At 35.1% G+C, this 13,497-nt stretch overlaps 1 protein-coding gene across 4 annotated transcripts; it reads right to left on the reverse strand.

Annotated features, from left to right (window-relative positions):
- Nucleotides 1-3,614: 3,614 nt before the first annotated feature.
- Nucleotides 3,615-12,715, reverse strand: hmgn3 (high mobility group nucleosomal binding domain 3). Of its 4 annotated transcripts, XM_051880397.1 has the most exons (7): nt 12,524-12,715; nt 9,580-9,630; nt 9,388-9,417; nt 9,020-9,067; nt 8,620-8,727; nt 6,006-6,105; nt 3,615-4,328 (listed from the first exon to the last, which is right to left on the reverse strand). In XM_051880397.1, the coding sequence occupies exons 1-7, from the start codon at nt 12,536-12,538 to the stop codon at nt 4,321-4,323; spliced, it is 360 nt and encodes a 119-aa protein (XP_051736357.1). In that variant the 5' UTR covers nt 12,539-12,715; the 3' UTR covers nt 3,615-4,320. The 4 variants fall into 4 exon arrangements, with proteins under 4 accessions (XP_051736357.1, XP_051736359.1, XP_051736360.1 ...); XM_051880399.1 differs by lacking the exon at nt 9,388-9,417 and having other exon boundaries at nt 12,524-12,714; XM_051880400.1 differs by lacking the exon at nt 6,006-6,105 and having other exon boundaries at nt 12,524-12,714.
- Between the last annotated feature and the right edge of the window lie 782 nt (nt 12,716-13,497).

Here is a 13,497-nt window from a genome sequence, read left to right on the forward strand (position 1 = left end):
CGAGCGGGCAGTAAAATGGGGGAAGGGTAGTAAACAGGGAGAATGTAATGAATTAAACCTTGTGAGTTACAGGAATCCAGTGACTAATGGCAACACCAGACAAATAGGACAGTGGTGATTTTATTTATGTATTTATATGGTACACTGTATATCTATATCAAAGAAACAACACGCAGATTGTGTCCAAGATTGTGTAAAACAGTTGGATTGGGCAAAATATTTTCCTGTGCTTCTGTCTATAATATTGTACTCATTATAAACAAGTATTGTACATATTTCTTTTTTTTTTTTTTGAATGGTAAGCAATTAGGGGCATAAAGAGTGAGGATATTGACTTTAAATGAGCCAGGTGAAGTTTTGCCATATGAAGTCTTATCCTACGGCCTTAAATTAAGTAAACTGATTTAGGAGGCAGTCGTACAACATTAAAAATGCCTGTTGAGTTCTAACCTTCTACAACGAGTATAGTTGACCGTGTAGATTATGTATGGTCTGACCAATCTAAATTCTAAGATCCCTTAATTAGTTATCCACATCAAATAAACACCACCAGCTCTGTATTAGTCAGTGCCTGCGAAGTTCAAGAGGCTAAACTTTATTTTTGCTTCAACCATATATCGCAAGTAATGCAAATGAGAGTTAAAACTTAGGCTTAAAAACTCAGCATCCAGTGAACAATATAATGGCCTGGTTTCACAGACAGGGCTTAGATTAAGCCAGGATTAGGCCTTAGTTTAATTAGGACATCTGAGTAGCTTTTATAAACGTGTCTTAGGAAAAAAACATTACTGGTGTGCATCTTGAAACAAAACGACACTGACATATTTTAAGATATGCCATTACAAGTTACTTTCAGTTCAAACAGCTCAAACATGTAATTTAGTCTGGGACTAGCTTAAGCCTTGTCTTTGAAACCGGGGAAATGTCATTAAAAAAAACTTTAATAGACTATTTTGTAAAAGTTTTTCTTTTCATGTTTTTTTATATATTTGTTATGTTTTATATATATATATATATATATATATATATATAATATACATACACACACACACACACATGCATCAAAGTCAGGCATTAAACAAGGGAAGTGTTTAGGGTTTGAGCTAAAAAGGTGACTTTGATACAATCTGTGACTTTTCCTTTATAAGCATGAGGCAAATTGTTATGTGCCCTTGCTAGGAAAATCCCCTGTTCAACAGTTAGCCTTAACTAAATCTGGTGATGTAACACTTGCTAAACTACTGACACTAAGAGTAAACGTGAAGGAGAAAAGCATTCAGATACTTGAGAAGTACATGAATATAGCAGCTTTAGCTTCGAGGCTACTTAAGCAGAACTGACGCAACTTATCACACTTTTGAGAAATGGTGGTGATCTGGTGAAGTGGCTGAGTAGGCACAAAACTTCATAAGTAAGTTCAGACAAAAGCAAAAACCCACTGAAAGAATGACTCATTTTGATTCAGAATATTAAAAATAAAAACACCTTAAACACCTTCTTAAACATTATAAAATGGAAGAACGTTGTGTTATTTTGTGATCAGTAGTGTGCAGTATTTCGTCTTGCCACTGGAGGTCAGGACTAACATTTCAGATGATGAGTTCAGGGGCCAAACATGGGTCAAAGGTTATAAGGGTAGATAAATCAAGTTGGAGTTTTTTGCCTCCTTGGGTCTTTCTGGATTTATCTGAACCTTCCAGATTGTTATACTTTTGCATAATAATTATTATTAACAAAAGCTTTATAATTTAAAAAGATTTCTGAAAGAGTAACCTCTAATAATAATCAGTAAAAAATAGGATACAATTGGCTTATAAAAATATTTAAAGTGAGGTATGCAACTCCTGAATGATGGGAAAAATGTATGTATTTGATATATAATATAATGATGATGATAATGCATCAACAACTTAGAGATATATGTATTATAAACTGAATTAAGGCCAGATTTTTGTCCATTTTTGATATAGAATTAGTGACAATTTGGACTCAAATGTATAAGAGTTTTCATGGTATTTACTTGAACTTGCAATGTGGGTAATAATAATGTGATCAGTTTCATGTTTCATTTATTCAGACCTCATTTGGACTAATATTAAGTGCCCAACATTCCTGACAAGTGTATCCTCTGAAAAACACATCAATTTGAGAGGAAGACACACTTTCATTTCTACATTTCAGAATTATGGTGCTTGTGTGTGACCATTAAACAGTTTTATTACTATATGAGGCTTTTTATCTATTGGCTGGATCTCCAGAAAGACAGCAGGCCAGACCAACGAGGGTTGTCAGTCCATTCATTTCCTCTTCTCCGTTCCTGCCTCTCCGCGGCATTGCTGACCTTTCACTTTCTGACATCAGCAGTTGTATTTAGTGAGTGTATGCGTGTGTGTTTAGGGTCACATGTATTTGTGTATAAAGAACTACACTGAAAAGCTTTTGTAGCTTTGGACTAAACACCCTGGACCCTCAAGAGTTTTCCACAAAGTTAACTCTTTATGGTACAGTGTTGTCATTATTTTTCTTCACTTACTCTCTAATCAGAAAACAACAAGTTGCATTGCTGGAATTAAAAGTACAGTCTTTAAAGAAACCAATAATACGCTGTTTTAAGTCACGTGACATTTAATTTTCTCTCTAAGAGGAAGACGTGCTGAAGTGCTCTATATTTCTTTTACATCTGTGTTTTTAAAGCTTAGAGATGTTAAATACATGTTTTTGTTCGCAGATGTTTATCTAACGTAAATTTTAAAATAAATTGAGGAAACATAAACCACAATGGAAAAATGTTATGACAACTGTGCATTTCCCTATTTTTTTTTTATAAATAGTAACATCAGTTGTTACAGAAATTATTTTATTTGCAAATGCGCTTAGTAATATAATTGTTTATGCATAAATAACACAGTTATGATTTATAATGATGTTAAAAAAAACAGATTAATATTATACAGAAAAGCCAACTAAGGGTGAGTTATGCCTTTATGTTAAAGGATAAATTATAAGGTTTTATTAAATTCTAATTTCAAATGTATAATTATATCAGTTTATGAAAGACATGGGTACTAGTTTTTGACTGGTATTAATTTTTTTATTTTCTTTCATTGTTATACCAATATTTTATTTTATTATATATGTATATTCTTCCCCAAAAACTTTAATCTGAGCTATTTTGAGTTTTAAAGCTATTTTTATGTATATATACATATATTGCATTATTACAGTGTCATAACTATAACGATATAATTCTAAAAATGATTGTAAATATAAAAGAATAGCAGAGTCCACAGCACAAAAATGATAACGGCACAAAGAAACAATACAGTTGGAATCACTTTCAGAACGATTTTTTCCAGCTGATGAACGATAAAAACATCGACAGCCAATCAGAATCCGTCCAACTTTAATGAGCTCGAGCATTTTAAACGCTTGACGTCATAACTGCAGCGCACGCTTTGAATAAACAGAACGATATCGTCCGCTGGTGTGGACGCTAATATAGTTATCGTTCTTGGTGTGAACGTGCCTTGAACTTCTGTATCTGTGAGAATAAAGACAACCCAGTACTTGTGGAGCATTAAAGAAACAACGAGTAACAAGCACACAAGAGTCCATTGACCATTTATTTATCTTTATTTGAAAACATTTTACAGAGGAGTATCTCAAACCAGTTCTGTGGACTTTTACATTTGTCTGAGATTCAGTTCTTGTAGAATTTTCCTAACCTTCTAGCACAAAGCACCACTTGTTTATTGCTATGGATATCTGCCACTGTTAAGGGTCATGTTTAATTCAGCAATTTTAAAAGAACACACTTGAATCTTAAAATGCTACAAAGGAGATTAAAAAAAGGCTAAGGGTTACAACTCAAATCTCTCGTCCCCATTTGCTCCCTCTCTTTATATCTCTCTTTTTTAAGATATTCAACCAATTAAATAACAAGACTCAAAGACAATACACACCAAAGACCCTAGTAACCAAATACATGGTGCTAAGGCTATGCACTCTGGTGGCAAAAGAAGAACCAGGATGTGACATGTTCCAAGTGGCTGCATTTGGCAGGCGAGCTGCTGGTGAAATATTCAAGAATAATTGTTGCTTTTCCTTGAAATGAATCTATCCTTCTGTCAGATGAAAGAGAAGGAGACAGGTACGGTGCTTCAGCGGGGAGTGTGAGTCGACTTTTAGCTAAGGAAATCTAGTACGGTAAGTCTAAAAAAAGTTTGCATTTTACAAAATACTCAATAGGAATAAAAAATGTTCTTTGTTATTCCAGAAAACAACTTCAATCACTCGGCCTCAGCCTCGGTATTGGGCGTCTCAGTTTCCTATACAGAGAAAAAAAGCACAAAAGAAAAAAAATATATGAATTTTAATATGTAGAGGACAGAGTATTGATATGATTTATTTAGTTCTTCTAAACTGCTAGATTAGAAGAAGGAAGTCAGACAGACACAACCAAAACCACTCGATTAGTATGAGTAAGCCCACATACAAATGACAACCACAATTTACCTAAAAAAAAAAAAAAACGTTTACGTCTCAAAGGAAATCAATTTAAATTTTGAATTCAGTGTGTATTTTTTAAAAATACTTTCTTTTATTCCAACCTAATGTAGATAGACTGATCAATGTGTTTATCTGACAAATGAATATTCAGCAAACCTGCACTTGCAAAATATTTTTTGTACCATTTGGTGAAGATGGTGGCTCTGAAATAACACTTCAAAATCTTTTTGATGCAATTCCTAATATCAAAATTATTCATTACCCCAACTTAAATAAATGCATAGTTGCAAGTTAAAAATTCTAATTTACTGTTTTAATTAAACCTTTTAAGTTGCAAGCACTATTTTGTAGAGTTCTGTTTATAATTTTGTTGGTCATTACATCAACTTAATATCATATGTAATTTAAACTCAAATTTCTGCGTTAATTGCTTTTTAAAAAAAATAAATAAAAAAAAATAGGTCGTAGTAACTTAATGAAATTGTCTTGATAACTTTGGAAATTAGGATTTCTAGTTCCCAGCATGCTTTGCATAGGACTGGCTAAGGAGAATAAATGTTGAAATTAAGTGTTAATTTATTTGTTTTTAGTGAATAGAAAGACCTGTTAGTGTTTAACGCTGTTATGTTTGACATTTAAAAGAGTTTTTGTAATGTTGAAGTTTTTGTGGTTACCATTGTGCTGAAGAGTAGATGAAGGTAAACACCACATTGACTCTACAAGCAATGACTGCACTAATGCCAGTGACAAGTAATATCTTACTTATTCATTAAATATACATGTTAAATAAGTTATGTTAGCATGTGCTATGATAGCTGCTGATTTGAACTGAAATAGATAAGATTAATTGGTTCCAGGGCTACAACTCTGGTAGCTGGAGTGACTTAAAAAAAATGAAGTTAATCAACTTAAAAATGTGAGTTTATGCTACAAATTATTAAGTTCCTCTAACTCAATGTAGCTTGATGGTTGAACGTAAATTCACTCAAAGTTGCCATAACTTACGGAGCCCCGGACATGACACGCAGGAAAAAAAAACAGTAGGCTAAATCGTGCGTACAATTTACTAATTCGTTCCCTCGATTTACTAAACCATGCGCACGATTTACTATTTCGTTCCCTCGACTTATAAATCATGCGCATGATTTATAAATCGAGGGAACGAAATAATGAATCGTGCGCACGATTTAGTAAATCGAGGGAACAAATTAGTAAATCGTGCGCACGATTTAATTTTTTTTTTTTCATGTCATGTGCGGGACTCCGTAATAACTCAAAAAAATTGATGCAAACTGTTGCGTTATTTTTTTTTTGTTGTTGAGCCAACACATTATTTTTTGGAGTGTATGTACTGAACATTATGTTAACCTTGGTTACCAATCATTCACAATGTAATTAATTCAGCTTTTTTTTTAACATAAAGAGACGGTTGAATAAATCTAGACTGTACATTGACGAGCACACAAGCACACACTGCACTCTTCAAACTCTCGTACCCTTTACTCTAACACTCTCACTCTGCCCTCGGATGGACAGGAAGGAGGGGGCAGAACTTCTCCATGATGACACACTGACAGATGAGCGTGAGACACAGATCTGTACGTGTGTGTGTGTGTGTGTGTGTGTGAGAGAGAGGGTTCAGACACATGCAAGTGTTTGAAAAGCCATGGGAAGGAATACAGGAAAAGATCATTAGATGTTGGTCAGTATACTGTAATCCATGTTAATAGAGAGTGCTGAACAATAATGATCGGTCATGTTTCCTTAATCATTTTGTCACAAGAGGATTAGAAACGCAAGTAGGAAAAAAGGACAAATTATATTAAGATGGAGATACAATGATCGTGACTATCCAACAAAATTGGCCATTATCTAAAAGGTCAGAGATTCATGACAAGCTGGTTTACAGTACTTCATTTGTCACAACAACATATTAACAATAACAAAGAATATTAAGTTGTATTATTTTTTAAAGCAGTATTATACTCGTTGTCACCATCAGCCCTTCTAAACTTCTCATGAATGCCACCAATTTACATCCAGTCATTTTAGTACAAACCGTCCAGAATGCACTTCACCACAACATGCCTGTAACTAGGTCATTCTTTCCCACCTCACATGTCTGCTCTTTCATTCTTGTTCACACAACAAATGTTCTAAGAAAACATTTTTTTGTGTCCTGGAGGACAATTTGAGTAATCTCAGAGCATTCTGAGGAAGGAGAGACAGCTCTAGTGACAAAATGTATGCAAAATGTACCATTTCCAAGGCCTGAGCTTGGTTTAGCAACTTGATGTGCGATATGCAATACTAAACGGTGACGGCTCCAGGATTTTTTTCTTGGGGGTGCTACAATTTTTTTAAATAACTTCAATATTCTGCATTTATTGCATTTTATTTAATTTTCAATTTTACCTTAAACCGTTTATTAAGGTCACATTGTAAAGTGTGCACAGTTATTAAGCACATGTTATTAATTTCGCTGAACATCTTTATTATTACCTTATCAGGTCTTTAAATCAATAGCGGTTTATAGACCTTATGTAGCCCCGTCCCTTTTCAGCACTGCGCTCGTTGTCTTTTGTCTTCCGGTTTATATTTCCACAGCGATCTTACGTATTTATGAATGAACTGCTCGTTTTAAAATCTTCCTGGTGTACTGACATTTGTTAAGACATCTGCTTTAAACATTAAAATGCTCATGATAACTTTCATTAACTCTACAACAAGTAAATCCACTTCACCAGCTAGTTATTCTTTGACAGCGATGCCATAGAAATGTACAGAGCTACCGCAAAGTTCAAAGACAATATTATAAAGATGGCGGCGCGCTTGTTTCTCTGGCGCATAAGGTGTATTGAAACCTGTCGAATGACAGTTTCATTGATACGTCTATGTATATATTGGTAATGCTTTAAAAATTGCAAACAAAATGGAAAAGAGCAGGGCGTCAAGACGTGTTTAACTTCTAACTTGATATAAAAATGCCGCGAGAAACTGAAAAAGCAGATGAGGCGCAACGGTCAAGACATCTATTTAACTGTAACACATTATGTGTACATTGAAAACAACCTTTTCTCTTTTTATCACCACTAGGCTAGGGCGAAGAATTAATATTAAAATCTATATTACTTGAAGTTTATAACGTGGTGTAATATCAGGGGCTGTCGACAATATAGGTCTTAAGCCACCAAAGTAGCTACTCACCAGTTGAATATTACAAGAGGATAATATGTCTCTTGTTATCTTCTGAGCTATTCTGGGATGTGCCTAAAGTTTGCAGTCTTTGGCTTCATATTAAATAGCTCTCCATAATGATTGCAGTACCTGACTGAGTGTGGGCTATTTGACTCCTCCCCCCATCAAGACCATTATTAATACATATAGGCACATTAAAACATTTATTAAACCATAGAATTTGGTTTGTGTCGGTTCTATGCAAATTTCTGCCGGGGCTATAGCCCCAGCAAACCCCGGCCTAGCGCCGCCACTGAAGCTGGACTTAGAAGTAGACATATACAGTACTGTTCCAATTTTGGGGTCAGTAAGATTTTTTTAAAGGAATTTAATACTTTTATTCAGGAAGGATGAATTAAATTGGTCAAAAGTGACAGTAAAGATATTTAAAATGTTACAAAAGAAAAAAAATGCTGTTCTTTTGAACTTTCTATCCATCAAAGAATCCTGAAAAAAAAAATATAAAGTAGCACAACTGTTTTCAACATTGATAATAATAAGAAATGTTTCTTGAGTAGCAAATCAGCATATTAGAGGGATCATGTGACACTGAGGACTTGTCATCACATGAATAAATTACATTTTAAAATATATTAAAATAAATATCATTTATTTTAAATTATATCACAATATTGCTGTTTTAACTGTATGTTTGATCAAATAAATGCAGCCTTTTCAAAACATTGAAAAACTTTACCAACCCCAAACTTTTGAACGGTAGTGTATATATGTAGGTTTTTAAGGGTAAAGTATCATTATGATCATATTTTATTTGTGCTCTTCGATTAGACATTATTGTCTCTATTAAGACCACATAGATGAGTACTGAAAATGCTAGACAATTGTATTAGCAACCAAAAAGAGTTAGCGCACCTCCTCTGGCTTGGTCTCTCCATTTGCAGTGGGTGCAGATTCTTTCTCCTCTTTCTTTCCTTTGGCTCCGCCCTTCTTCTCCTTTACAGCTTTGTCATTGGATGGCTTCTGTTCATAGAACATAAATGGAACAACGAAAATTAAATAATTCTGTACTGAACCAATTTAATTGCTCTAAAACACACCGGCCAGCACCAGATCACACCTGATCTACTGCGTCCAATCGGCTTCAAAAAAGTTAATACTGTCCATACAATACACAAACTCCACCAAATGTGCAAAATACTTTCATATATGGAGGAAAGAAAATACCTACAATGCAAAGTACATGCAAACACATGCTAAAAATGTAAAATGTCATAAAGACAGAGACAGATTGTAATAAAGAGAGAGCTGTTACCTTGGCAGCTGGTTTTTTGGCCTTTGGTTCAGGTTTAGGAGCTGGTTTCTGAGGGTTGAAAGAAGACAACAGGATGAAGGAAGTTAAAAATAGTGTCATAACAGACACACAAAGGCCACAATGAGTGGTAAATTATTTTCTGACACAATAATATAGTAGTTTAAGAACAATTTAAATTAAACCAAAAACATCTAAACCGTATGCTTAAGACACTATCAATGTGTTTGTAGTTCAGGATACCCAGAAGGCTATAGCACTATATGTTTACGACAAACCCGTTCCTAAGACTGGTTTCTAACGCTCACTAACCCTTGTATGGAAAATGCAAATGAGATCTGGGCATATGGAAAGAGAGCAAAGACACTTACTGAGGAAAGACGCTCTGACCTCCGAGTGGGCTATAAGGAGGAAAAACATTGAGATTGTGCGGAAATGTACTCAAATGTGCTATAGCTAAACCATGTAAATTAAAAGGTAAGTTACTTTAATGGCATTAGGAATGTCGATCAAACTGTGCTGTCAGCAGTTTTACATTTGAAAAAGAAATGAATGTGAATTACCTCATGCTTAGTAACTTTGGTGGCGTCTTTGGCCTCCGCTCCCTCGGGTGACTGCATAGACACAACAAACATGCAAAATTTGTACAAACGGACATTTCTTCACACAAATACATTTTTTATTTCATGTGCGACAGGTGCAGATTAAATACGATTTTACAAAAAGACTTCTGAGACAGAGTACTTTGAAGAGATATGTACTGATAGTGACACTTGCAAAGATCTGCTAATTCTTCTCAGTTCACACACAATGTTCATTATAAGTAGCTTTTGCTTGTCAGACTTCATTATAATCAGATACACTGCTGCGATGGCCATAGGCCTATGGTGTATATGGTAATTTAGCTCTTGTGGTTTGACTTCTTGTTTACTTGTGCTCAAGGCACAATTTAATATAACACATCTGCACACCAGTTGCCAGTTTAGATCTGTGTATAATGCATTTTATAGTATACTCAATGTATGTAAGTGTGAAACCCTGAAAATTCTTTTAAATGTTTTTTTAATCATTTTATGTCTAGCACTTTCCGCAAATTGGTATCTTATTTAATTCTTTAAAAAAATAGATGCACACATCCCATGTTTTATTGTTGTGAGAACTATTAGATATGTTAGAAGAACCATTATTAAAAAGTAGCTTGACTTCTGAGGTCTAGACCTCCAGCATTTACAATCATAAAACAATGTTGTTTTGACATAACCTGTTGATATTCAATTCATTGTAGTAAAATGTTTTATGAGCTTACTATAAGGACCAAAAACATACTATTTATCTATGTTCCATATTTTAGCTGCAATACTGCTACGCACAATCTTGCAAAAAGACGAAAAAACTGTGACACCCAAAAGGTAATATTTATAACACAGCAGAAAAACATTTAAATTATATCATTCAATTTTTACACAAACTCAATCAGTGCGACTTTAATTAATTTAACCAAAATTTATGTGAATTATCAGCAACTAAAAATCAACACTTTGTCCCGAACTAGATAACTATTAAAGGATTAGATCACTTTAAAATGAAAATTACCCCAAGATTTACTCACCCTCAAGCCATCCTAGCTGTATATGACTTTCTTCTTTCTGATGAACACAATAATCGGAGTTATATTAATAAATACCCTGACGCGTCCAAGCTTTATAATGGCAGTGAACATGACCAACGAGGATGAAGCTGAAGAAAGTGCATCCATCCATCATAAACGTACTCCACACGGCTCCGGGGGATTAATAAAGTCCTTCTGAAGCGAAGCGATGCATTTGTGTAAAAAAACATCCATATTTAACAAGGAAAATATGTAGCTTTCATATTGAAGTTACGAAGAAAGTGTAAACTGGCGTCGCGTCAGTTATACTTTTTCTGTAAGCTGAAAAGGGAAGGCGTAGGACATAGCATTTGAACTGCGAGAGTTTTACACTTTCTTTGTAAGGCGGTCTGGTGGAAGCTAGATATTTTACTTCATAACTTGTTAAATATGGATATTTCTCTTACACAAACGCATGGTTTCAGAAGGATTTTATAAACCCCCCGGAGCCGTGTGGAGTATGTTTATGATGGAAGGATGCACTTTCTTCAACTCATACTTGTTGATCCCTGCCATTATAAAGCTTGGATGCGTCAGGATATTTATTAATAAAACTCCAATTGTGTTTATCAGAAAGAAGAAAGTCATATACACTTAGGATGGCTTGAGGATGAGTAAATCTCGGGGTAATTTTCATTTTAAAGTGAACTGATCCTTTAATAAGCGACAGATTAATTCAGGCCTGTTTTTTCATTTGAATAAATTTCGACTATTTTGTTTATTTACTGTTTATAAAAAACCTAATAACACAAATCATGTTTTTAAACTAATACTATAAGCTGAATAAAAATTTGACCTTCTGTGCTTGAACATTTTCTGAAAAACAGGTACCTCACTGACCATTTATTGAGAAAGAAACATACTTATTATTATTATTATTATTACTACTTTTTTCTTTGAGAAGTTTTGGACTCTATTCTATTCTTGGAAAGTGTCCATTGTTTGTTTAGCCTCACTAATTGAAGAGACACTCCCCCTAGAGAAACTCACGCTTCGGTGCCTCTATCATCAACATATCTGGCTGACGGGACAGGAGTGAAATTTAAATGATTTCTGATTACCACAAACTTGGGAAAAAAAGAAAAAAAAAAGGTTTAAACCCCCTCATTGTTAGGCATTAGTCTACGCCCCCCACTGATGTTGGATAGTGAAGCTCGGTGGACTTTGAATCATTATCGATAAAGCATCATTTGACGTGCAAACGTGCAGTTATATTTTTCATTTGTCGTTTTTTCCTATGACAACCACAGTTTAGCAGTGTTTTTGTATTGTTTACCGTCACAATCGCCTCTAAATATGCGAGAAAGAGTTGTGTGAGTGATAGAGCGCTTTGTTACATACGGGTCTGCCGTTCCGCAATGGGGGTGGAGGAAGAGCCTGTCGGTTCAAACATGGCTATAGAAAAATAATGGGGACCTCTATCGATCGACGAAAGTGAGCCAATAAAAAACGAACATCTTAAAATGGAGGTTAGCGAGTATCAGACACATTCGGCGAGAGCAGAGCGCTAGGTTTTGAGTCTAACCGAGGGAGACTGAAGCATCACCGCAAAGTGACATTCAGCACAAGTGCGCACGGAGTGGCAAATTCACTGCGAAAGAGACATCGGGTTATTAAACCGCCAACTATCATGGAGGAAATCAGCAAGTGTGACGATGATCGAATGTTCCATTGCTTTTGCAGGATTCCATAATCCAGCCCGCGGATTAGGATAGAACGCTTTAAAACTTGATCCTCGTCTTACCTGCTCGACGTTGCGTACGTTCTCATCGTTGAAACGCGAGCCGCTATTTCTTAAAAAAAAAAAAATGGAGGAAAATCGAGGATAAGTGAGGAAATTAAAATAGAAACCGACTTACCTTCCTCTTGGGCATTTTTAAAAAATTTTCCTGTCACTTGTCTTTATTAAATTAGAAAAGCAGGTATGGACCTGTGAGATGAGGGAATGAGTTTAACTACCACCGAATACAGGATCAATATCTAAAACACCTCTGGTAATAACATGTTAATATTATGCAGACCTCAGACTCTACCCTCGTCTTCGTCCATTGGTCAGTTCGGTCCACACTTAACCGCCAGTCCACAAACGATTGGTCTGCGAAGCAAATATGTTAATATAACGCGCTCAGACATTGGTTTGAATTGAGGAAAGCTCTTCAGCACGTCGCCCTCATTGGTTACGCGCTCTCTGTATGCAAATCTGAGCGCTTTGTATTGGATGGGTTTAAAGGTCCGCGTGAGAGGGGGATAAAGTGACGACAAACCAATCCACGCTTGACACCACACGCTCGGCTGTATGGGAAACGTATGCGCGGCCTCAAAAGAAATGCTAGCGTTCACTGAAAAAGAGTAATGGTGTCCATTAATTTTCAAAATAAAGCGAATAACATATTTACTTACTTCAACTGATACATTTGCTGCAGTATCACCCCTTTTAAATAAACATGAATGGATAAGAAATTAGATTATGAGGTGATACAATAAATCTCACAGAAAAGTCACATTTTACCTCAAAAGGAAAAATTACCTTAAACTAAGCAGTAAAAATGACTGTAATACAATGATTTCTTTATTTAAACCAGCATAAACTAAAAGTAGAACTACAAATGCTACTAAATGTTAAAGGGTTAGTTCAGCCAAAAATGAAAATAATGTCATTAATTACTCACCCTCATGCTGTTTCACACCCGTAAGACCTTCGTTCATCTTCCGAACGCAAATTAAGATATTTTTGATGAAATCCGATGGCTCAGTGAGGCCTGCATAGCCAGCAATGACATTTCCTCTCTCAAGATCCATTAATGTACTAAAAACATATTTAAATCAGTTCATG

This window comes from Ctenopharyngodon idella, chromosome 22, assembly GCF_019924925.1.
Source record: "Ctenopharyngodon idella isolate HZGC_01 chromosome 22, HZGC01, whole genome shotgun sequence".
NCBI classification, from domain to species: domain Eukaryota; kingdom Metazoa; phylum Chordata; class Actinopteri; order Cypriniformes; family Xenocyprididae; genus Ctenopharyngodon; species Ctenopharyngodon idella.

What these genes read in the sequence shown, in the direction of transcription:
- hmgn3 (XM_051880397.1), bottom strand. An exon ending in CCAAAGTTACTAAGCATGAG is followed by an intron (nt 9,418 to 9,579) that starts GTAATTCACATT and finishes TCCTCCTTATAG; the next exon opens with CCCACTCGGAGGTCAGAGCG. An exon ending in GAGAGACCAAGCCAGAGGAG is followed by an intron (nt 6,106 to 8,619) that starts GTGCGCTAACTC and finishes ACACACGTACAG; the next exon opens with ATCTGTGTCTCACGCTCATC.